We start from the raw sequence: 26,767 nt of genomic DNA, 5'->3' as shown, positions 1-26,767 counted from the left end.
AGTTAGATGCACCTTTCCTGACACTTCTGGGCAGAATTAACCTTTCTTTTCTGTTATCCTGAACATGGTTCATGTCATTCCACCAGCACAGCGATCCCCCTCTTTATCATCAGCTGTGTCTATGTCTCGTTCCCTGGTAGACACTGAGCTCCCTGATGGCAAGGGCCCTATGTAGGAGAAATAATTCTCAGAATTATGCTGCTGAGTTAGTAAAGGAATGAAGCAGAACACTAGCAGTGTGGCTAAGAGGAGCATGAATTCATGCTGACATGCTGTCATCTTTACAACTTAAGATTCATCCTCAAGGACAGAGGCATTACCCCACACACGTCCAGAGAGGCTCCCTGCGTGGTGCCTGGCAAGTGCCTGGGCAGACAGCACCTGTGACAGTGACTCCACTTCTATGGTACCAACCCCTAAAATGCTTCATTTAATTGAGTTTATGCTTCTTGTTTTCTTTCAAGTATATCAAGAGGCCTCAGAAGGACTACGGAAACATTTACCTGTCCACATTGAAGTTTGGTGGGCTTCACTATTTTGTAGCACCTCTGCAAAAGGAAAGAAAGGAGGTAAGTGAAATGATAAAAGATGGCACAGTGAGTTCTGACAGACTCAAAACCCATCTAAATCAAGAATTACATAGTTGGACCAATTTATTAAATATGTAGCTTCTATAACTCTTTGCTAATTTAACCCTTAGACTTTATCCGTGCATTGAGTACATAAACCCTCTAGCCAAACTCACATAGAAGATGCGATATGTACCTTAAATTCACTTGATGATATAAAGTAAAATTATGAACTTAAAGCAAATGAAAGGAATGAGGGTGCTGAAAGCTTTATTGCCATGAAAATAAATATCTCAAACACAATGGGAAACACCCCTGTATCACCTAGAAGCCCACCCTTCACTATTCTCTAGTCTTTCAAAACCGTGAAAACCATTCTTTACCCAAATGGTGTACAGCACTGACATCTCTTCACATCATCAGGCCAAGTAGAAGACCATTTAAACCAAACCCATTTAAGAGCTGTAAAAATAATGCACAAAACAGCTGCTTGATTTTTTGTTGTCATTTTTATACAATTTACTGTCATATCACTGAGAACTCAATGAAGCTGGTTAACGGAAGTGTTCTGACAGTGAAATAACTAACTGATGTAGAATATAAAGTTTACATTCAAACAAAATTCTCAATGGTTGTTTTTTTTATTATGCACCATTTGTCTGCTTTAAAAATAAATTTGAGAACAGTCAACCTTTAATATTTAAACCTAAACCTAGAGCAAATGGCAATAACTATCCCTGATTAAAGACTAACCTAAATTCAGCCAGCAGTTCTGTCAGCCCTTATCACTGCTGAGCACTCCTGGATCCCTCCCATTATAAACCCTCCATTCCAAAGGGTTCCATCCACATAATTCATTCTTTTTCCAGATAGTTCATCAAGGACACCAATAGCCAATACAAATAATCAGTATGTCTATAACCCACTGATACCCTTTCTGCCAAAAGCAAAGGGCACATGACATTTTAATTCCTCTCTTGTGAATCCCTGAGAAATGCGAGCTTTTCCATTAGGTGGTGGAGGGGGCTGTTCCTTTTGTTTTTTTAACAAAGAAAATAACCTGTAAGACTACCACAAACCTCTGTTATAACCCAGCGGTCCAGGATCTTAGCTAGGGAGACTATCAATTATGGAGGTTAATTTTTTTCACCTTCCTGTATGAAACATTCCATCTACAGCCTCGCCAACTACTATTAAAGGCAAATAACAGGATGTTTTACTTGACTTAGCTCTCACTGAAGGTTCTATCCTCAGAAACTCAACAGTAAATTTTGTTGTGGATAAAGGAGGAGGAAGTATGGTCAGTGAGCTCTGCAATCATGAAGTCCAGGGTTGAAGTTCTGGCTTGTAACATTGGCCTTTGGCTACGTGACTTTGGACAAATTGACACTTGATTGCTGTAAGGCTCAGTTTTCTCATGAGGTAAAGTGGGTTGCTGAGATTTTAATGAAATAAAAATATACAAATCTCAGCACGCAGTAGGGTACTCAATTTTAAGTTCTTTCCCTCTCCCTTCAATAATGAACATAAACTACTATAAAATGGGATATTTGACATTTTCAGAATTAAAAGATATCATTCAGAGCCATCTTCTCAGACTTCCACTTGAGTCTGCTTGCGTAAATACTCCAGTCTCACAATCCTGAAGTTCATTAGCTCTCCACTGTATACAAGTTTTCAAAATTTAAATACTCTCAAATTAAAATCTGAAAAGAGGATATCCAGCCAAAATGGAGGCCGTAGGTAGATACACCGTGCCCCCTTGCACAACCTAAAGGAAGACCACAAATTTAAAAACAAAAAACAACCAGAAGTGCCAAAAAAATCAAACTGTATAGAAATCTGACAACCAAGGAGTTAAAGAAGAAACATTCATCAGACCGGTAGGAGGGGCGGAGGCGGGCAGCCAGGGCAGGGACTCTCGATAAGGCAGCATCTGGAGGTCTGGGGTGTGCGGCGGCTGGCAGGGCTGGCAGGGCTGGCAAGGCTGGCAAGGCGATGGCTGGTGGAGCAGGCGGTTCCACATTTGCGTGCAGACAAACCAAGAGGAACAACTGGGGAGCGAGACAGACCACGCTATGCAACCCAGGGTTCCAGCACCCGGAAATAAAGTCTCAAAGCCTCTGACTGGAAAAACCTGTTGTGGCAATGGGAGAAATTCCCAGCCTCACAGGAGAATTTGTCGGAGAGACCCACAGGGTCCTAGAATGTACACCACCCTACCCACAAGGGAATCAGCACCAGAAGGGCCCAATTTGCTTGTGGGTAGTGGGGGAAGTGACTTAAGGCAGGCAGAGAGCTGAGCAAGCAGCTCTATTCCCTCTCAGACCCCTCCCCCACATTTAGCACCCAAGGCAGTAAAGTGGTTGCCCCGCCCTGGCGAATACCTAAGGCTCCACCCCTTACTACGTAACATGTGTGGGGAGTCCAAAAAAAAAAAAAAAAGCCCAAATGAAAGAATAGATCAAAGCTCCTGAAAACACAACTAATCAATGAAGAGACAACCAACCTACGAGATGCACAGTTCAAAACACTGGTAATCAGGAAGCTCACAGAAGTGGTTGAGGATGGTTGCAGATTAGAGGAAAAAGTTAAGGCTATGAAAAGTGAAATAAAGGAAAATGTACAGGGAACCAATAGCAACAGGAAGGAAGCCGGGACCCAAATCAACGGTGTAAAGCAAAAGGAAGGAATAAACGTTCAACCAAAACAGAATGAAGAAACAAGAATTCAAAAAAAATGAGGAGAGGCTTAGCAACCTGTGAGACAACTTTAAACACTCCAACATCTGAATCATAGGGGTGCCAGAAGGAGGAGAGGAAGAACAACAAATTGAGAACTTATTTGAAAAAATAATGAAGGAGAACTTCCCCAATCTGGCAAAGGAAATAGACTTCCAGAAAGTCCAGGAAGCCCAGAAAGTTCCAAAGAAGTTGGACCCAAGAAAGCACACACCAGGCAAAACACAATTACCTTAGCCAAGATTAAAGATTTTAAAAGCAGCCAGAGGAAAGGAAAGAGTTACCTACAAAGGAGTGCCCATAAGACTATTAGCTGATTTCTCAAGAAAAACCTTGCAGTCAGGAAGGGGCTGAAAAGAAGTACTTGAAGTCATGAAAGGCAAGGAAGGACCTAAATCCAAGATTACTCTGTCCAGCAAAGCTATCGTTTAGAATGGAAGGGCAGATAAAGTGCTTTCCAGATAAGGTCAAGTTAAAGGAGTCCATCATCACCAAGCCCTTATTACATGAAATATTAAAGGGACTTATCTAAGGAAAAGAAGAGGATCAAAAATATGAACAGTAGAATGACAACAAACAACATTGAAAACCAAACCTAAAAAATACCCATAAAAACAAAAACTAAGTAAACAACGAGAGCAGGAACAGAATCACAGAGAGGGAGATCACATTGAGGGTTATCAGCAAGGGAGTGGGAGAGGAAGGGGGGAAAGGTACAGGGACTAAGTAGCACAAATGGTAGGTACAAAATAGACAGGGGGAGGTTAAGAATACTATAGGAAATGGAGAAGCCAAAGAATTGGGGAGGACAGGGAATGTGGGTGGGAGGGGTGTGCAGGGTGGAGGCGAATAAAGGGGGGGGGAAATGGGACAGCTGTAATAGCATAATCAATAAAATGGTATTTTTTTAAAAAGGAAGGAATTTTAAGAGGAAAAAAAACTGAAAAGACTGTGAGAGCCACATCAGAGTGGTCTCACTGCTCACTGGCTCCTGAAACGTGGGGACAGACTGAAGAAAGGCCGCCAGAGCCAGGACACAGCCTTCAGAGGGTTCCAAGGAACATTCAACGCTGTCGGTGAGTTTGGGATTTGAAAAAACCACCGACCGTTGACTGTACCCTGGGGTCCTTACAAACACCACTACATTTCCTGAAGCAAAGGAACAGGCTGTACCTTCACGTATTACATGAGACCACCAGGACCAGTCCCACTACCTGTTCCCCCAAAGGTGATTTTTTTAAAGCTCCCCTCTATTTATAGTGCCCATTCTTTGTTTTTTGTTGTGCTTTTGACAAATGTGTTTTGTTTCAACAACATGAGAAAAACTCCATGATAATAAGTGTACTAAATGTCTCCTAGAAATATGTCATTCTGGTGTGAAATAGCACGTAGCAGGAAGAGGTTTTTCTAAAAAATCTACTTTATGATGGAGCAAAATCCAATTAACTATTTTATACTTATTTCTCCCATATACCCTTAAAACTTTTAATTGGGGGCAGGGGAGGATTTAATAAGCAAAAATAGCACAAAATGTCTGCACAGTTGTTATCACATTCTGCCTCAAGTTATAGTTAATGTGGTTAAGTTTTGACAGCCCCATTAGAATATGAACTATTTGAAAACAGCTATTGCCTCACTATTTCCATCCACACATATGCTTATTTAAATGTCAGTTAAATTCAAGTAAAAAGTCAGGTCTGGAGTCAGGCAGATCTGGGACGCATCTTGGCTCAACTCCCTAGCTAGCTGTGTGACTCTGGACAAGTGTCTGAGTCTCGGTGACACTTAAAAAGTAGGAAATGATAATAATACCTACCCTCATGGAATGTTTTGCAATTCAATGAAATGAAAACATAAGGTGCTTTGTACCATTCCTAGAACACACAGCAAATGCTCAGTATACGGAAGATGTTATTACTATTAGCCCAAAATATAACCTGTGCTAATTTAACTTGAAAAGTACTCATATTTCTCGGTACAAAACAGAGAGAAAGAAGCAGGGTCCTCAACTGTTGTTTTTACCCCCAGTATTCAAGCTCTGCTTGTGTGATCACAAGGCTACTTGTCAGCTTCCCCAGGAGCCCTTTCCTGCTCTTCCTGAGCCACAGTTTCCCATCTTTAAGAACCCCCAGCTCTGGTGTCAGTGTTACCAATAATCACGTGGGTTCTCAGCCGTGAGCTGCGAGGAGAAACACCACACCTCGAAGAAACCAGTGTGGAGAAGAAGAGCCAGGAGCTGGGGAGAGCCAAGGCAACTCCACCCAAAGGAAACACTGATGGCTGCACTCAACATTCATTGCTGTCGGTGGGTTTGCGTCTGAATCAGCTCACTGATCAATGAATGCAAACTGCGGACCAAACAACCCAAGTGTACGGCATGTGCAGAGAATTCATCAGCTACTGAGCTAGGTGGCAGCTGCTGCTGTCTCCAATATACTGGCTGAAGTCTCTCTTGCTCTTCGGTTCTAATATGAAATAGGGTCTCTAAATGCCTGGTTCTTTCATCTTTTCAGACATTCTGGAGTTAAGGAAATGATATTTTATCAGAAGAATAAACTACATAGCTTGATGTCATACCATATTTAAAAATAATCAATGCTTTTATAATTTTTAAATTGAAAAGAATCAATGTTACTTTTTTATATTCAAATATAGAAATATATAAAGTAAAAATTGAAATTCCCTCTCCCTATAATCTGCAATCCATTTCTTCAATTGCAATCACCTGTATTATAAACAAGTTTAATAACTTGTTATAAATAAAATACAATAAATTTAGTTTATTACCTTATCTACTTATTATTAAGATAATAAATAGCATAAATGAAATAGCTATCCTTAAAGAACTTTTGGGGGGTTTTTTTGGAGGGTGGCTTAAAATAACTTCATCTTTTACTTACTGCTGTATAATCTGATTTTTCACTCAGTTATACATTATACATGGCCTTCCACAACAAGCCTTGTTACATTATTCTCATTCTTTTAAATAACTATGTAGTCTTAGTATGAATGCCTTGCTTATTACTGCTCAAATGTACTTAAGTATTCTCTTTTGATCAATGCTATTAGGCCCATTAATTCTGGCCTTTGAAAACCATGTCCTTCAAATAAGAAAAAAAATCTAACTGATTTAGGAGATGCATACCACTTTTCTTAATAAAATTTAGTATCAATCTGTGAATCCTATAAAATAAGCTAAGATAAGCCACTAAATCTTTCATCATAATGACAGGAAAACAAGGGCCTTGTTTTCCATACACTTTTTAGCCATACACTTAAGTTGGAGATAAAACCAGATTCTCATAGCAAAATTCAAATTAAAGAAGGCAGTAAGAGGACAGTATTGTCAATTTAGCCTTCCAAAAGTACCGGTTTAGTGAGATAAAAACTAAAAAGGGAAATCAAAGACAAAAGAAAAATGAAAAAAGTGACAAGAATTCAGGAAAAATATGAGGCTCAGGCCAGTGTTTCCTAAACCTGGCTGGGCACCACAATCACCTAGCGTTGTTTTTAAAAATACAGATTCTTGAGTTCTTCCCTAGACTAACAGTAGGGCCCTAAAAAACTGCATTTCATTATAACAAGCTCCACAGGTGATTCTGAGCTGCCAAAGGCTGGTCCAAAAAAAAAAAAAGCCAAACTCACCAACTTAACACCAGCCTCCACCACCACATTTCATGTCATACATTTTTCAGCTGTTTCCCAAACTTTTCTGCCATCATCTGATATTGCCACAACTCTCCCGAGTACACACAGGTATATCCATATTCGTGCTGCTACTGAGTGTCTCCCTTCACAGAACATACGATTTTGCACCATGTTGTGGTAGCCAAATACGTATCAAATTGTATCTGGTGTTATTTAAAGACTGATGCATTTGAGTTTATGCTTTCTCAAAACTAAAACCTCCCTGAAAGAACCTAATGAACAACATTAAATTCAAATAGTCATATGAATGATGTACTTCCACCCAGGAAGTACTTAGAGAAATCAAAGTTTTCTTTTTTTCATTCTGGTGGGAAAAAGTAATTCAGATAGAGAAAATGATTTCCAAATTTTCTGAAAAATTAGAAAAGAATGTCTGAGATGTTCTTTGAAAAATGTATCCCTGAGCAAGAGCAAGTATGCCATTTACTTACAGAGAATCAGTAGTCTTGAAATATGCCAATGAAAAAAATGACCTATTTCAGTCACCAAAATCCTGTACAGTTTCTCTTAGATAAAACTAAGCACTAGAGGGAAGAGAGACAATTATGTGAATTTAAGGGTGTTTTATGCAGATGAGACTGTCAATAAATATCAGCAACAAAGAAAATGTGTGGCATATATAGGGGACAAGAGCAGAAGAGTTCTGGAATTGTGTCAAGGGGTCATGAAGAATAGCACTAGAAAGGTAAAAGAACAAACTACAGAAAATCTTGTGAATGAGGCATAAAAATTTAGAGTTAGTACAACAGAGGACCTCTTTAAGTGCTAAGCTCTGAAAGGCAATAATGAAAGCAAGACTTTTGGAAGATTTACCACGCTGATGTACAGGGAGGAAGGGAAGAGAGACCTAAAAGAGAAAAAGACAGACCTGTTGCATCAAAGGACTGAGGCAGCAGGACTGGAAAGAATGGAAAGGCTGTCTCAAAAAGCCATTTTATTAGCTTTGTTTTTGGTTGTTTTCTTTTTCGAAATAGGATTTTTTCCAAATATGTACTCACTGAAAAATTCATACAAAAGGGAAAAAGGAAGTCCAGTAGTTGGCTCCTCTCATCATTCTGTTCAGTGTATATTCTCTCAAATATTCCAGAGATATTTAAAATACATATATTTATATTTAGATAAAATATCACAAATTATACATAATGTTCTGTAACTTCTTTTACTTAAAATACTGTGGCCATCATTTCAGCTCAATAGACCAGATCCACCTTCCAAGAAACTGGCTCAAACAGGAAAGAGCCAGAAGTCGAGAATGCTACCAAACCCTCTTGACTAGATTGGGAGCCTGGAGTGCACTAAGAAACACGCAGTTTTGAACTGGAAGGCAGAAAAGCTGGTTTTTTGGTTTTTTTTGTTTTTTTACCTGAGAACGGGTATTTGTGATTTATACGCATGGAGCAAAGAGTGAATGCACAGAAAGACGACAGGTGACACAGGTATTGGACACTGCGCACCTCACCTGCAACAAACGCCTGGAAATGTGGAGGAAACAAAAGTGCAAACAGCAGGCCAAATAATCCCAAGTGTGAAAAGCTCCGCAAAAAAGAAAAAGAAGGTACTGTGGGAGCAAATATTGGAAGAGACCAATCTGGTCTTGGAAGTGAGAATGGTCTGGGAAGTGACCTCAAGAAAGTGACGTGTAAATGAGGCTTACATGGTTAAGTGTAAATTGCACGAGACAGGTAGGGTGAGCATTCCGAGCACAAGGAATGGATGGCAAGTGTACATAGGGCGTAGTGCTTTCAGAAAGCGTGGCTTGAAAGTGTGGCTAAAGCACATAGAAGGCAGAGAAGAGGTCATGAGACAAGGTCAGAGAAGAAGGCACAAAATTTTTTAAATTACTGTCTTAGAACAATTTTTTGAAGTAACAGCCATGGATGAAAACAGATTTCTGGAAAGGTAGTGATGAAGAGTTTGAGCCATCTATGTGAACCAGACAAGTTACTTACCTGCTAAATCTGTGTAAAGAGGAGATATGATAATAGCGTTTGCTCAACAGGGCTACTTGAAGAGTAAAAATACATGTAAAACATTTTGCACAAAGCCTGATACTAAACAAAATACCAAAATCTCTGTGTGTGTGCACGCACTGGCTGATAAGAAGTAAAAAGCAGAGTGAAAGTCTGAAAGCAAAACTGGAAAACTGAAATCTCTAGGTTATAAAATTAGAGGTGACTTTTATTTTATGTTTATTATTTTAATTCATCTATATATTCCAAGTGTTTGGCAATAAGCATACACTATTTCAACAATTTAAAATTATTTTAATGTCTCTTTTAAAGCAACAATTTCTTTAAAATGCAAGGTCTACCTATGTTTGGCTGAAAACCAGATGGAAGAATGCACAATGAATTAGGGAAAAAACGATGGACTATTTTTACCAAGAAAGGGGACCCATAGAAAGCACAGATGCAGGGACAGTAGCAAGTAATGGGCCACGGTGGAAATGGTCACTTAGAAGGGCAGAAACACAGCCTCAAAGAATGTAAAACAATGAAGGAAATTCCAGCCTACTCCTGTTCTCCCAGGCTGTCTCTCAACAGGATCCACCTTGATCTTATGATCCCGTATCTTAACGAGAGGCATGGCAGGAAGTGGACATTCCGTAAGTGTCAAGTGAATTTCCTTGTGATTCCTGGCACGATTATATTTATAACCTAGAATGTGGTCTGCCCCTTGAACCAAGCACAGAATACCTTCAAATCTTCTGTACCATAAATTATACCTGTTCCAACCCAGGTGTAATTTTATTAGCTACCAGATATCAAGACAAACCTACCCTGATTATACTGGCTATAGAACCCCTGAACTTATACTAAAGCCCAACTTCTCCTCCTATTTTTCTAAATCTACTGAAAATACATGAAGTCAACCAATCAAAATCACATGCCCCTTTCTCTCCTCTTTCCATTAAATAGTTGAGGCAAAACAGTAGCATACAGATGAAATGATCTGAAATATGGAATCAGAAAACCTGACTAAATCCAGCTCTGCAATGGCTGTGTGCACTTGGACAAGTCAGTCACCCTGTAAGCTTAACTTCTATAAAGGGGGGACAAAGGATATGTCTCCTATCTCACAGGACTGTTGTGCAGCCTGAGAAAAAGTGAAAAGTGTACCACACACAACACACAGCACACAGCAGTACAGCCCAAAACATCTGGTCTGTGATGGTACCATTCCATGGAGTTGTCTATTTTCAGTAGACAAAATTCTCTCACTCCCCAAACTCTCACCAGTTGTCCACCAGCAGCACATGTTTGTAAATGGCTGGGGTTAATCTATAATCCGAGGAGGAAAGCTGGCATTTTTCTGTATCATAAGTTTACATGGTCCATCAGAGCCACTCTCCAAAAAGTTGCGTCAGTCCTCCCAAACAAAAGAAAGTGGTTTCTCCACTTGAGAAACTCCTTTCCAGTGGATTCTTTAGTGGGGCACGGTACAGGGCAGGGTTTGGGCAGCAGCAGAAAGGGAGGGCACAGGTCCCAAGGCAAAGAGTAATTAGAAGCATCACAAATCAATAGGCCATCACCTGACTGATGAACTTAAAACCATTTTATCCAAAAGCATACTCCTTCCAACAAATCTTAGGTCTTTTAACAGCTTTATTTAGGTATAATTTATGTACCATAAAATTAATCCACTGTAAGTATACAATTTGATGACTTTTATTCATTTATAGAATTATGTAACTATCAATGCAATTCAATTTTAGAACACTTTCAGCACCCCAAAGCTCCCCTTGAGCCCATTTCCAATCAGTTTCCACTCCTACCCCTGGCCCCAGAAAACCACTGATCTGTCTCATCTCTGTGAATTTGTTTTTTCTACACATTTCATATAAATAGAATCATACAGTAGTCTTTTTTGTTTTCTTTCACTTAGCATAATGTTTTTGAAGTTTATTCATGCTGTAGCATGTATCAACTGATTATTTTTCATTGTTAAAGAGCATTCCATTATATGACTATTCCATATTTTGTTTATCCATTCATCAGTTGATGGACATTTAGATTGTTTTCAAGTTTTGGCTATTATGCTGCTGTGAACATTGACATAAAGTCTTTGTGTGAACATATATTTTGACTTCTCTTGGGTAGATGCCTAGGAGTAGAACTGCTCTATCATATGGTAAATTTATACTTAGCTGTTTCTTAAATTGCCAAACTAATTTTCAAAGTAATTATGCCATTTTACATTCTTATAGCAATGCACGAGCTTTCCAATTTCTATACAGACTCAGCAACACTTTTTAGAATATTTTTATAACCTTTTTGACTATAAACATTCCAGAGGGTGTGCAGTGAAAATTCACTATGGTTTTAACTTGCATTTCCTTAATGACTAATAATATTAAGACATTTTATGGCCCAGAATATTCTCAAAGACTGTTGTTTCATGTACACTTGAAAAGAATGGATATTCTGCATGAAGAATTCAATAAATATGAGCTATGTTAAGTTGGTTGATAGTGTTACTGTCTTCTATATCCTTGTTAATTTTCTGTCTATTCTTTTATCAGTTATTTCAAGTAGGATATTGAAATTTATAACATTGGTGAATTACATATTTCTCATTTAATTTCTGTCCGTTTTTGCATTATGTATTTTGGTGCTGGTGTTAGGTAAATATTTTTTAATTATTTTTAAAGTTTTTGTTTATTTACTTTTTATGGGGAGGGGAAGAGAGGAAGAAAGAAAATGAGAGAGCCTGGCTGATGTAGCTCAATGGGCTGAGTGCCACCTGCAAACCAAAGGGTCACTGGTTTGATTCTTAGTTGGGACACATGCCTGGGTTGTGGGCCACGTCCCCAGTAGCAGGTGCACAAGAGGCAACCACACATTGATGTTTCTCTCCCTCTTCTTCCCTTCCCCTCTCTTGAAAAATAGATAAAAAAATAAAAACACTGATGTGTGAAACACCATCAGTTACCTCTCCCACACTGCCCAACTGGGGACCTGATCTGCAACTAAGGGATGTGCCCTGACTGGGAATCGAACCAGCAACCTTTCGGTTTGCAGGTCACTGCTCAATTGATTGAGCCACACCAGCCAGGACTGTTAGGTATATTTTTGTAATTGTTATATTTTCCTCTCACAGTCACCACTTTTCTAAAGCATGTCTCTTATTAACAGCGTAGAGCTGGGTCCTCCCTTTTTATCCAGACAATCCCCCTACCTTGTGAACAGGCAGTTAGTCCATTCACATTTTTAAAAACATTTTATTTATTTATTTTTAGAGAGAGGGGAAGGGAAGGAGAAAGAGTGGGAGAGAAACATCAGTGTGTGGTTGCCTCTCATGTGTTCCCTACTGGGGACCTGGCCTACAACCCAGGCAGGTGCCCTGACTGGGAATTGAACCAGCAACTCTTTGCTTCGCAGGCCCGTGCTCAATCCACTGAGCTACACCAGCCAGGGCTCCATTCGCATTTAATATAATTATTGATATACTTGGATTTATATATGCCATTTTGTTGCTTGTTTTCATGTCTTTTTTTTATCCTTGAGGATCTATGTTTATTGATTTTAGAGAGAAAGGAAGGGAGAGAGAGAGAAAGAGAATATTGATGAGAGAGGGAAACACTGACCAGTTGCTTCCCACGTGCGCCCCAACCAAGGATCAAACCCTCAACCTTCTGGTGAATGACATAATGCTCCACCAACTGAACCACCCAGCTGGGGATCATGCCTTTTTAAACCTCTCCTCCTCCTTTACCACTTTCTTTTGTGTGAAATATCTTTTGGTGCATTATTTTAATTCCTCTGTTGACTTTTTCACTCTGTATTTTTTGTTATTCTTCTTTATGGTTGCTGTAAGTATCACAATATGGGTCTTCAGTTACCATGATTTATTAACTTAATTCCAGGAAATATAGAAACTTGCTCCAATATATCACGTATTCCATTCTGTTATATTGCCATATATGCCATATAAATTCAATAATTATGTTATAATTACTGTTTTATATAATCTCATGCCTTTTTTAAAAATTAAGAGAGTAAGAAATATATAATTACATTGACCATTTCCAATGTTTTTCATTTATTACAGATTCCAGTGATCATCTAGTCACTGCATCAACAATAAAAAAGTGATCAATCTTTTTTAGACTTAAGAACTTCTTTTAGTATTTTAAGGAAGGTCAGCTACCAACAAATTCTTTTTTTTAAATATGGGAATGTCTTTATTTTGCCTTCATTTTTGAAGAATAGTTTTGCTAGATGTACAATTCTTGGTTAACAATGTTTTCTTTCCACACTTTCAATGTCATTCCACTACCTTCAGGCATCCATTGCTTCTAATGAGAAGTCAGCAGTCCTAAAGCCTACTGCAGTTCCCTTGCATGCGATAAATCACCTTTCTTGCTGTTTTCATGATTTTTCTTTTTGTCTGTCTTCCAGTTTGAACATGGGATTCATCAAATTTTTTGACTCTGTAGGCTAATGCTTATCAACAAATTCAGGAAGTTTGGGGCCATTGTTTCTCTTAATACTTTCTGCTCCTTTCTCTCATATGTATATCCTTATGTATACACTTTTGTTTGTTTTTGTTTCTAGCGAGGGAGAGACAGAAAGAGGAAGAGAAACATCAATGTGTAGCTGCCTCTCATGCGCCCCCTACTGGGGACCTGGCCCACAACCAGGCAAGTGCCCTGACTGGGTACTGAACCAGTGACCTCTTGATTAGCAGGTCAGCATTCAACCACTGGGCCACACTGGCCATAGCCCTTATGTATATACTTGATGTTGTCCCACAGAGCTCAGAGGCTCAGTTACTACTCGTCCATCTTTTTTCTCTGTTCTTCATAGAAAATAATTTTTACTGATCTATCTACAAGTTCACCATTTTTTTTCCTGCCATCTTGAATCTGCTTTTGAGTCTCTCCTAATTAATTTTTCATTTCAGTTATTAGACTCTTTAACACTTCCATTTTATTCTCTTGTACTTTCTTTATTGAGATTCTCTATTCATTGAGTCATTGCCATCACAGTTCCCTTTAATTCTCTAAATGTGGCTCACTTCATTTCTTTGCAATGTCTGTAACAGCGGCTATGAAGTCTGTGTGCCACACCAACATGTGGGATCACTCGGACATAGTTACTACTGGCTGATTTATTTTTTCTGAGTATAGGTCACACTTTGCTTCTCTAAATCTCTTCTAATTCTTTTGCTGAATACTAAACATTTAGAATAATGTACAGTTAGCAACTCTAGATTCGGATTTTTTGCCTACTAAAGTTTGTGATTTTTGGTTTGTTTTATGTTTTGTTTACTAACTTACCTGGACTAAATCTGTGAAACATGTCTCTCCTGCAATGTGTGGTTTCCGATGACTCAGGGTTCCCCCCACCCTTGTTTTTATTGTGAAGCCTGGATTCTACCAGGTCAGCCCTCTTGTCTGCATAGCCTACTGGTTGGTCAGAGGAGTTCGACCACCTTGAGCCTTTTTACTCTCTGCTGATTGATCTGTGGTTGGGATGGGAGCACAGTCCCACTTTAGGCCTTCGAGTCTGCTACCGTTTTTACTTCCTGCTGGGCTTCCCACATGTCCTTTGCATTGCCCAGAGATGTGTAGGTGGCTTGGGCTCACACTGGTGCGCATAAAACCTCAGTCACCCCAGGATAGCTAGAGATTATCAAGCTCCCTGTAGCTGGCTCGCCTCCCAGGCCTCTCTGTTGGAGTCCTGTCTAGTCTGCTGTTCCACTGTTTGTCGGAAACAGGACTGCAACCAGTCTAGCAAAGTTGCCGGCTCTTCCTATGTCACGTGTCACCAAGACCATCACTTTTAACTGACAACACTCCAAATCAAGTGAGCCCTTCCCATAGGACTAGTGAAGCTGCTGGTTTTCATGGCCCACCTCGCCCTTATCAGAGCTGGAAAAAAATGGCATCAATTCTGGGCAAGATCACAAACTTGTATTCTTACTAAAAACTCAGCGGTTTTTATGAATAAATGCTTCTCAATTTGTTATAAGCATATGATTGTTTTTGACAGTTTTGTCCAACTTTACAGCTGCTTTTTGGGGACAGAATTTACTGACATTTTCACTCACTCATGCCCAAAATAAATCTCTTCCTCAGGTGTGTTGTTACAAATCTCATAACTGATAAAATCCTAAACTTGGTGAAGCCAAACAGCCAGTCTATAACCAAATCTATTTTCCTGGAATTAGACCCAAGTGTCAAAACAGCTAAACTGCTCGAATACAACTCAATTCCAAAATACAACTCAATCCCAAAATACACTGAGGAGGAAAAACTTCCCAGGGAAGGCAATGGGCTAAAGTCACTCTAGAATACTGGAATTATTTTCAATTCCAGAAGGTAACAGTACAAAACTTTGAATATCAAAGAGTCACTTTCAGTTCCTACTTCCCAAAAAGTGCTAACTATCGAAGCCACTACTGCCTTTTTTGTGTATGTATAAACTGAGGAACCAGTCCCAGAGTCAACTGTGGCTAAGGCAAGAGAGTACATGGACAGTCTCAGATCTTGTCACCAGGTAGTTCCTCAAACAGGTCCTACACAAGTAAATACACTGAGTGCTACAGCTGGCCCTGGCCACTGTAATTAAGCCCATCAGCATGCCTGGGTTTACCGTGGGTCCCTTGCTCACCAGTCCAGGCTTAACTCTTATCCATCTGAACAGTATTATCCAAATACCCAAGAATCATGAGTCTTACTGCTTATACTCCCAGTCAACAAGTGGGTGGTTTGAAAAAAATCTTTTCTACTTGCCTAACTTTAGGCATTATGTAATGCCTGGATTCTCAGTGCATTTGCTAAATCCCCATCCTCCCAACCCTATAGCTAGCAAATAATTCTAAATAACCATGCCCTTAAATTTGCCCTACCAAGCCCTGGCTGGTGTGGCTCAATGAATTGAGCATTGGCTTATCAACCAAATTTGCCCTTACTGTGCACTGTCAAACCAGACTTAATGGTGAGCTTCCACAACCTCCATCCTGCTTGTTTCCTGGTTGACATTACCAAAACAATCTGTCTGCTCTACTCATACTCATCTTAGAATGCAGCTCTAGCTTCTACTAGGCAGTCAGTGGGCCAGAGCTCCTGACGGGACAAAGCTACATCTGACCAATGCTGGGCTTATACTCTTTCCGCACTGACAACCTGAACACGAATGCTTCAGTAAGTTGTGGTGAGCATGGGTGCTGGAAAGACATGACAGGGCACAGCAGGGGCATCCATTTTCCATCATGGATAGAGAAGCAAAGAATAACAATCTGAAGGAGAAGAAATACACAAAGCTGAGGCACCAGAGGAGGAGAGATAAGCACCAGCGTCATTTCGCTCACACTCTAGTTTGACCAGTCTCTCCTCCAATATACAGGTCCTGGTGTTCAACACGTATTTTTCCGGCTATGCTGAGTGTCTTTACAAACCCCTGAGACCAGATTATATTCTCTAAGCTCTGAAGATTTCTTCAGTTATGATGAACAGGACAACGAGAGGGAGAGTAGGCTGAAGCTTTTAGTCTTAGCTGTCATCTGGGAACCACCGCCTACTTGCTAAGGGTGTGATGGGGATTATATTAGGTGAGAGTGAAGCGCTTGGCAGAGCATCTGACACACGGTAGACCCTACTAAAGGTACTTCTTCTCTATATGACCTGGATTAAACTTGTAATTCTTAGGTAATAATCGCATCACTAACGTTTAGGACATGGACAGCACCAAGCCCGTCGAGAACACTAAGGAACAGTAAGTCCTGCTGGGTGTGTTCTTTTCACAGGACAGCACCATATTACTGTGAGCAGCTACACCGACTCTCAGTCAACATCTGCTTCTCCCAAACTTGTTTCTAGTCCCATTGTATTTCTGAAGCTTTGAAAATGACTCTGATTTTCCATCTGCATTTATAGGATCATTTCCAGTAATTTGCCAACGTCGCTTATAAGATTTGTTTGTTTGGGGATATTTTTATCCTGTGGTTTCAAAAGAGAAAACAAAGGTCAGAGGTTGAAATTAACTTGTCAGAATTCACATTTATCAAACTTAAGTGGAGAGAATGTAATATATTTTTGGTGAAAGATAACTAAGGATCAAAATTATCATGACTGTTAGGAAAGGGTGATTAAGGCACTTTAAGTTTTTGTCTAACTAAACCTCTCAGAAATAGAGACAGAGAGAGGTACAGAGATTAAATCTCACAATTAAGATTATTTTGATAAAAATCATGTTTAGGGCTTGGCTTACTGCAACTTAGTCATGTAGGACTCTGGACAAGATGCTAAACAACCCAGACACAACAAATCAACAAAAGGTCCAGCACAAAATCTTTACATAAAGAATTTTATTTCCTTCTTAGTTACACAGATGTACTCCATTCAACACAGAAAAAACAATTCCTAGAAGAATCACTTGGTGTTAGAGTCACATATTATTCCTGTCAACAGCACTGATCACACACTGAGTAGCAATTCTATCAATAGTATTAGAGCTATTATTATAAACATCTCTACATACACACAAACACCCAGAATGGGAAGTTTTTTTGTTTTTAAGTCATAAAAACACCCTTTTTCTATTTCACACCTAAGTTCCAAAGGCTGGTTGCACTGAGTCTCCTTGTCACTAGGTTTCAGCCATTTTTCTACCTTCTCTTCTTCCTCTCCAATCTTTTAGCCCTAAGAGTCTCAAGATAGAAACATAAAGAATCCTCCTGGTGAATTAATAACCCACCATTCATCTCCATCTTATGAGTGACTGATATTCGATTTCTGTTTATGAATAAGGCTACCTGTAAGTAGCTTAACTGACTACTAATAAAACTCAACTAAACCTAACCTTAATCCTGAAATTCAACTAAAATTAGTAAGAGCTGTAGTATTATGTTAAGAGTAAGAGTAAAATTAATGAGTCTTTAGTCTTATATTAAGAAGACTGGCTTCCATATGTTTCTCTAATTTGTGACTAAATCACCAAGCCCTTATTATATGAAATGTTAAAGGGACTTACCTAAGAAAAAGAAGATAAAAAAGATGAACAGTGAAAGGACAACAAACTCACAGTTAGTAACAACCACACCTAAAACAAAAGCAAATTAAGAGGACAGCTAGATCAGGAGCAGAACCATAGAAATGAAGATCTCATGGAGGGTTAGCAACAGGGGAGTGGGAGGAGGAGAAGGGGGGAGAAGGTACAGAAAATAAGTAGCATAGACAGTAGATAGAAAATAGATAGGGGGGAGGGTAAGAATAGTAGGGGAAATACAGAATCTAAAGAATTTGAGACCCGTGTTCATGAACTAAAGGAGGAAATGGTGGGGGAGGGGTATGCAGGGTGGAGGGGAATGGAGGGGGGGAATAGAGCAAATGTAATGGCATAATCAATAAAAATAATAATATAAAAAAATCTTAAAAAAAAAAGAAAAGAAACTGGCAAAAAAAAAAGAAGACTGGCTACTGCAAAATGGATGGCAATATTGCAAATATCCTACTACAAATACATACATAACATCAGTTAAAATCTATAATTCTCACAATTTCACTATAACTGTTTTGGGAATTAATAGCAGCTTTCAATTGTTGCTATTCTTGCTTTTTAATCTTCAGTCATGGTTCAATCAACATCATTTTCAAATTATTTGTGTATAATGATAGGTATATTGCCTCAACAGTATCCTTATTTTAAATCTTTTCAGTAATTAGACTTTGAAATGTGTATGTCATGTTTCAAATTTGAACCATACCATAGCTGCTAATGCACATTGATTATCCTTCCTCTGAATTTATGTGCACATAATACTCTACTGCCAATGAATTAGTTTTAACTGGGAAGTAGGAATAGGCAGGTTACCTGGGTAATGGGATTCCACCCAAGTCAGCTGTGGTCAAAAAAGGTGGCATCACTGCCACAACCAATCAAGCAGCTCTAGAGGCCACCAGGTCACACTGCTTCTAGTCCGCTTGTCCCCCAAACTTTTTCTCTTCTTAGCTACTTCAGGGAATATTACAAACTCATTGTGCCCATTATCTTTTAATTTTCACAACCCCACAATTCTACCCATGGCTTCTTAGACTTACACATGCCCTTAACTGACCTTCACCATTATCTTAAACAATTCCTTGTCTAGGAAAATCTCTGTTCTCTCGATTTCCATTTTTATAAGGGCAATCCATACCATAGACTATAGCATTCAGAAAAGCTCCTCTCTTCATCCCCAAGGAAAGGAGTCTCAGACCCAAGGGACAGCATGGAGTGCTGTCTTCCAGCTGTCTCCCTGGAAGTACATTTTCAGCTCTTGGACATAAGAGCACAGCCTCCTTCCCCCACTCCCCAAACGCAGATCACTTAGCATATAGACCAACTCTATCACCTTACTCCTCCATCCCCCCTGTAGTCAAAGAAAAGCAACTGGATAGCCACTGATTCAGTCAAGATTCTCAAGTTTGAAATGCAATGTGAATTCTCATATATTTTTAATCAGTGTTTTCATACATACTCTTAGAAAGAGCTACAGATTTATTCCTTCTCTCACATTTTGAAGCCCAGCATTATTATTCTTCAGAAAAATCTTAGTTAACTGTTGTTTAATTATGACTTTTACAAACATTGTTTTCTTCTAGTTTTCTGATTCCTTTGCTCTTGGCTCTTTGGTTAGTGCTTGTTGCCACCTAGTGGACGATATAAGAATAAACGCCAATGCATAATCACAGGTTCTCATGTCTGTACTTCCAGAAGATACCACTAGATGGAGACTTCAAGCTTGAAGTCTAAGGACAGCTCCTAAAGCTACCCAGAAAACCAGGTATTTGGTTTATTACTACACCAAAAACCTCTAACACAGGTTCACACCAATAAAATGAAAACAAATGTGTCCAAAATAAAGAATGTAAAAAATCTTTTGGAGGCAGTATGGCACGAAGGTTAAGAATACATGCTTTCTAGAACAGGAGCCATTTTCCTCACGTACCCAACCGAAGCAGATCCCTCCCTTCATTCGGTCAAATCTTGGTCTGTTTGGCCCTGATAAACCCTGCTGGCCTCCCCCTGACGTCTCCCTGAGACCCCACCCCACTACAAACGTGTGTGAGCACCCAGCAGGTGGCAGCTAGGCTTGGTATACCCGGGGCGGTTGAGGGCTGGCCTCAGTCCCAGCACTGGCACCAAGTGCGAACCTGTATCTGTCTGGTGAACACCACTTACCCCCACTGGTGACTCACTGTGAACCTACCTACGAGTCAATGGAATAGAACACAGAGTCCAGAAATAAATCCATGCCTTTATAGTCAGTATTTGACAAAGGATGCAACAGTCTACCCAACAAATGGTGTGGGGAAAATTGGACAGATATATTTTTAAAAATGGATTACAGAGTTAAATGTTAGACTTGAAATCATAAATTCCTAGAGAAAACACAGGCCATAAAATCTCAGCTATTTCTTGTAGCAGTATTTTTTATGACTTATCTCCTCAGGCAAGGAAAACAAAAGAAAAAACAAACAAAAGTTTCCGTAACAAACTAAAAAAGTTTTTGCACAGCAAAGGAAACAACAAAACGAAGAGACAACCCCCTGAATGAGAGAACATATTCGCCAATCATATATCTGATGAGGGTTTAATATCCAAAATCTATAAAGAACTTATAAAACTCAACAACAACAAAAACAATCCAATTAACAGGCAACGAACCTGAGTACACACTTCCTCAAAGAGGGCATGCAGATGACCAAAAGACATATAAAAGGATGCTCAATGTCACTAATCAGAGAGATGCAAAGTAAAATCACAATCAGGTAGCACCTCACACCTGTCAGAACAGCTACACCAGCCTGTGGATTGAGTGCAGGCCTGAACCAGAGGATTCCCAGTCGGGGCACATGCCTGGGTTGCAGGCCAGTTCTCAGTAGGGGACCCACGAGAGGCAACCATACATTGATATTTTCTCCCTTTCTCCTTCCCTTCCCCTCTAAAGATAAACAAAATCTTTTTAAAGAAATTTTTAAAAAAGAACAGCTATCATCAATAAATCAACAAACAACAAGTGCTGGCAAGGATGTGGAGAAAGAGGACCCGCGTGCACTGTTGGGGGAGTGCAGATTGGGGCAGCCACTGTAGAGAGAAGTATGGAAATACCTCAAAAAATTAAAAATAAAACTGCCTTATGAACCAGCAATTCTACTTCTGGGAATAAATCCAAAGAAGCCCAACAGACTAATTTGAAAGAATATATGCACCCTATGTTCACTGCAGAGTTACTTACAATAGCCAAGATTTGGAAGCAGCCCTAGTGCCCATCAGATAAGTGAATAAAAAGCTGTGCTACATTTACACAAGGATACTACCCAGCCATCAGAAAGAAGGAAATCTTACCCTTTGTGACAGCATGGAAGGAACTGGAGAACATTATGCTAAGTGAACAAAGCCAGTCAGAGAAAGAGAAGTACCATATGATTTCACTCCTATGTGGAACTGAATGAACAAACAAGCAAAACAGAGACAGACTCATAGAGAGCAGGCTGACAGCTGTTGGGGGCAGCTGGGGGGCTATGGGGGTTGCGAGGATTGAGCAAAGAAGAAAAAAACTCATTGACGGGGACAATAGTGTGGTAGGTAATTGCTTGGGAGAGGAGGTATAGAGAGGGTGAGGTGGGTACTGGGGAGATAAATGGTGATGGAAGGAGAGTCGGGTGGTGAACACTCAATACGGCACACAGATGGTATGTTGTGAAACCGTGTACCTAAAACTTGTATAATTTTGTTAAGCAGTGTCGCCCAAATAAATTCAATAAAAAAGAAAAACAAGAATATATGCTTTGACTCTATGAACATAATCACAAAAATCCACAAAAAAATTACCGAGTTTATTTAGAAATACATAAAAATCACATTACATCATGACCACATGAGGCTTAACCCAGGATTACCAGGCTGATTCAGTTTTCAAAAATGACAATACATTAATGACCATATGAGGTTTATCCCTGGATTGCAAGACTACTCGTTCAATTTTCAAAAATCAATCAGTGTAATTCACCATATTAACAATCTATATAAATACATGTAGAAGTAGTATTTTAAAATTTTGACACCAGTCACAATAAAAAAAAAAAAAACCCTTAGCAAACTAAAAATACAAGAGAACTTCCTCAAGCTGATAAAGGGAATCTACAAAAAACACATAGCTTCCTGACTTCAAAAGATACTACAAAGGTTTTGTAATCAAAAGGTATGGTATTGGCATAAAGACAGACATACAAGCGGAATAGAATACAGAGCCCTGAAATAAACCCTCACATATATTATAAATGATTTTCAACAAGGTTACCAATATCATTTAATGAGGAGAAGACAATCTTCAATACTGTCAATACTGATGACAAAGTTGAATATTCAGATTCAATAAAATAAATAAATAGAATGTGGATAGAATGTTAATAGAATAAATATAATAGAATGTGGATATTATCTTATACTATACATACAAAAATTACCCCAAAATATATCAAAAATCTAAATGTAAGACCTAATACTGTAAAACCTTTGTAGAAAAACAGAGTAAAAGCTTCATGATATGACTCAAAGGCTCAGGTAACAAAAGAAAAACTAAGTAAATTGTACTATATCAAAATTAAGAACTTCTGTGCATAAAAAAGATACAATCAACAGAATGAAAGGCAACCCATAGAATAGCAGAAAGTATTTTCAAACAAAAAATCTGATACGGGATTAATGTCCAGAATATATAAAGAACTATTACGACTAAAGAAAAAAGACTGATTTAAAAATGGACGATAGACTTAAAACAGGCATTTCTCCAAAGAAAATATGCGAATGGCCAGTAAGCACATGAAAAGATGTTTAATGTCTTTTATCATTAGAGAAATGCAAACTCAAACTACCATGAGATATCCCTTCACACCTATTAAGATAGCTACTACAAAAAACACAGAAAGGCCTAGCTGGTGTGGTTCAATGGATTCAGCATCGGCCTGCAAACCAAAGAATTGCCAGTTCTGCTCCCAGTCAGGGCACATGCCTGAGTTGCAGGCCAGGTCTCTCTGGTGATGGGCGTACTTGAGACAGTCACACATTGATGTTTCTCTCTTTCTCCCTCCCTTCCACTCCTTCTCAAAATAAAAATTAAAAAAAAACAAACCAAATTTTAAAAAAAAACAGAAAATAAGTATTGATGAGAATGCATAAACATTAGAACCCCTATACACTGTTACTAGTAATGTAAAATAGTCCATGGTCCAGCCACTGTGAACAAACAGTATAGTGGTTCTTCAAAAAAAATTAAAAATAGAATGACCATATGACCATACGATCCAGCATTTCTGGGAATATAACCGAAAGAATTCAAAATAAAGACGAATTTGAGCGCCGGCCAGGGCACATACAACCAATGAATTCATAAGTAAGTGCAACAACAAATCCATGTTTCTGTCTCTCCCCCTCCATCCCTCTTCCCCCTTCCTCTTTCTCTAAAATCAATAAAAAATTTTAAAGAAAGAATATATGCTATCCCATGTTCCAAACAAAAAGACTTGGAGGTATTTCTACACACATATTCACGGTAGCATTAATCACAGTAGCCAAAAGGTATAAACGACCCAGTGTCCATCAACAGATGAATGCATAGACGAAATTTTCTATATACATACAATGGATGTTGGCCTTAAAGGAAAGAAATTCTGATGCATCCTACGACATGGCTGAACCTCGAAAACACTGATGCTAAGCGGTGGAAGCAGCAAAGCGCAAAAGGACACTGCGACTCCACTGACATGAGCTCTCCGCAGCAGCCAAATTCGGAGAGACAAAGTGGAACGGTGGTGTCAGAGGCTGGGAGACTGCGGGCGTGTGTCTAAGGGACACAGGGTCTCACTTCTGCAAGATGTAGCGAGTTCTGTGGACGGGTGGTGGTGATGGTTACACAACAGAGTGAAAGCACTTAGTGCTGCCGAACCGCACACCTGAAAATGGTCAGGATGCTAAATGTTGTATTTTACCATAATTTTTAAAACCAATGAAGAGAAAAAAAGCCTACAGCTAATACCCTTGACAGTGTAAACTCTCTCCCCTTAAGATCAAAAACAAGACAAGAATGTCACTCTCACCACTTTTATCTACAAGTGGAATGAAATCTTACCCAGTGCGATAAGAAAAATAAACATCAAAAAGGAAAAAAGCAAAAAATTGTCTTTATTCACAGATGTACACAAAAAAGTCTAGAGAAATTTATTTTTTAAACTTCCTATGTCTAGTAAACAAGTATGACAATGTTGTACAATATAATTCAATATACAATCAATTCCTATATACTAGCCACAATTAAAAAATAAAATTTATTTCATTTAAAAATATATAGTGTAAATAATATCATTCACTATAGCATTAAAAAATAATAATACATAGGGCCAAGTATAAAGAAAGATGTACAAGATCTCAACACTAATCATTTAAAAATATTGCTGAGCCCTGGCTGGTGTGGCTCAGTGGACTGAGTACTGGCGTGCAAACCAAAGGTCACTGGTTCGATTCCCAGTCAGGGCACATGTCTGGGTTGCAGGCCAGGTCCCCAGTGGGGGACGTGAGTGGCAACCGCACATGGATGTTTCTGTCCATCTCTTTCTCCCTTTCCCTCTGTCTAAAAATAAATAAATAAAATCTTTTTAAAAATTACTGAGTATAAATGAAGTTCTAAATAAGTGGAGAGAGCACTGAATTCATAGAAAACTCAATTCTAAAATGACAATTCTCCCCAAACTGATAGGATCAATGCAATCCAATCAAAATCTTAACACACTTAAAAAAAACCTGACAAGTTGATTCTAAAATTTTTAAAGAAATGAAAAATAAACCCCATTAGAATAGTCAAAATAGCCAAAACAACTTTGAAAAGATAGAGTGGAGTTGCCAGACTAACACTACCTAATCTCAAAATTTATTACAAAGCTGTAATACTCAAGATATTCAGTATTGGAGAAAAGGTAAATAGATGAATGGAAGAGAATACAGTCTACAGACCCACACATACAAAGATCAAATTATTTTTTAGCAAGTGTATCAAAAATTCAATGAGGAAACTTTCAAAAAGTTTCCCCAGTAGGGCCTGTGCAAGTGGCAACTATACATTGATGTGAATTCTTCTCCGTCTTTCTCCCTCTCTCTAAAAATAAATGAAATCTTTTAAAAAAAACCCATAATTGGTACGTATGAAATGGGGGGAGGGGTGTCAAGAACAGTATAGGAAATGGAGAAGCCAAAGAATTTATATGCACCCACGGACATGAACTAAGGAGGAGGTTGCGGGAGGGAGGGAGGGAGGGGGTACAGGGGGAAAAATTGGGACAACTGTAATAGCATAATCAATTAAAATATATTTTAAAAACATTAATAAAGCAGAATGGAAAGCCACTGATTAGAAGAAAATACTCTCAATACATCTGATGAAGGACTTGTACTGTAATAAACAATACCTACAACTCTATAACAGGACAAAGAACCTGATTTTTTTTTAATTGTCAAGACTCTGAATAGACATTTCTAAATGATGATGTATGCATGACCAATAAGGGCATTAAAAAGTGATCAACATAATTAGTCATCAAGTAAATGCAAACTAAGCCACATCAGTCCCACCTTGGCCAGGGGGTGGTGCTTAGTTGCTTGAAACATCATCCCATCCCATATACCAAAAGGCTATAGGTTCGATCCCTGGTCAGGGCATGTACGGAAGGCAACTGAAAGATGATTTTCTCTCACACTGAAGTTTCTCTCTCTCTAAAAATCAATAAACATATACTCAGGTGAGGATTAAACTGAAACTAAAACACCCACATGAGTCCTATTACACTGCTCACTACAATGACTGAAACTTAGAAGTGGACAACACACGATGCCTACGAGGATGTGGGACTGGAACTCACACGTGACTGGAAGTGTAAAATGTATGAATAACTCGGCAAGTCGATGAAAAGTTTAACATACATCTACCATATGACCCAATAATTCCCAGATGTATGTCTAAGAACAAAAATATCCAAGAAACCTTGAACAGTTTTCAGAGTTGATTTATTCTTCATAGCCAAAGATTACAAACAGCCCAGGTGTCAACAGGTGAATAAGCCGTGATACTGTCAATGGAACACTACTGAGAAATAAAACAATAAAAATATTAAGGCCGCCAACAACATGGATAAGTCTGAAACATTACGCTGGAAAATGCTGAACACAAAACAGCACGTGTTGCAAGATTCTGCTTATTGAACAGGCAAAACTAATCTATCATGACAGAAATCAGAAATTATTGCTTCTTGGGATGGAAGAGTGAGATCAACAGAAAAAGTGTAAGAGAATTTTCTGAAAGGATGGCAATGTTCTATACCTTGATGGAACAGGAATTACAAGGATACATACTTTTGTGAAAGCTATTTGAAGTACCTGTGCATTTCCATGTATGTAAATCATACCACTGTTTTAAAAGGTAACAGCTACACCAGCTTCTGAATCACACAGGCTCCAGCTCTGCAACTTACCAGCTGTGTGACTTTAGCCAAGTGTTAAACGATAAGCTCCTCATCTGTAAAATGGGGAGAACAAGAGTTGAGAACCTGTACAACCAGCACAGAGAATGAGATGTTCCGAAACCATTAGCATAGTGAATGCTCCCTAAATATTAACCAAAAAATTAGACATTCTTTGTCATATATTTCAGCAAAGGGAAACATGAAGGAATAGCTAGAACAGATGAGTGCTGGGCAATTCACATATATTATCT

The 26,767-nt window shown here is 38.9% G+C and overlaps 1 protein-coding gene across 2 annotated transcripts in view; it reads right to left on the bottom strand.

Annotated features, from left to right (window-relative positions):
• NR6A1 (nuclear receptor subfamily 6 group A member 1) overlaps positions 1–26,767 on the bottom strand; it is a 200,661-nt gene that overhangs the window by 127,704 nt on the left and 46,190 nt on the right. For both annotated transcript variants that reach the window (XM_037162784.2, XM_053667744.1), the window contains exon 3: positions 504–548. In XM_037162784.2, coding sequence (XP_037018679.1) covers positions 504–548 — 45 coding nt within the window. The remainder of the gene's footprint in view (positions 1–503; positions 549–26,767) is intronic.

The sequence above is a fragment of the Artibeus jamaicensis genome, unplaced genomic scaffold (assembly GCF_021234435.1).
Source record: "Artibeus jamaicensis isolate MK-2021 breed Jamaican fruit bat unplaced genomic scaffold, CSHL_Jam_final contig_471, whole genome shotgun sequence".
Lineage (NCBI taxonomy): Eukaryota > Metazoa > Chordata > Mammalia > Chiroptera > Phyllostomidae > Artibeus > Artibeus jamaicensis.
The sequence above is the reverse complement of the archived record's forward strand: the minus strand, read 5'-3'. Positions and strand labels throughout refer to the sequence as shown.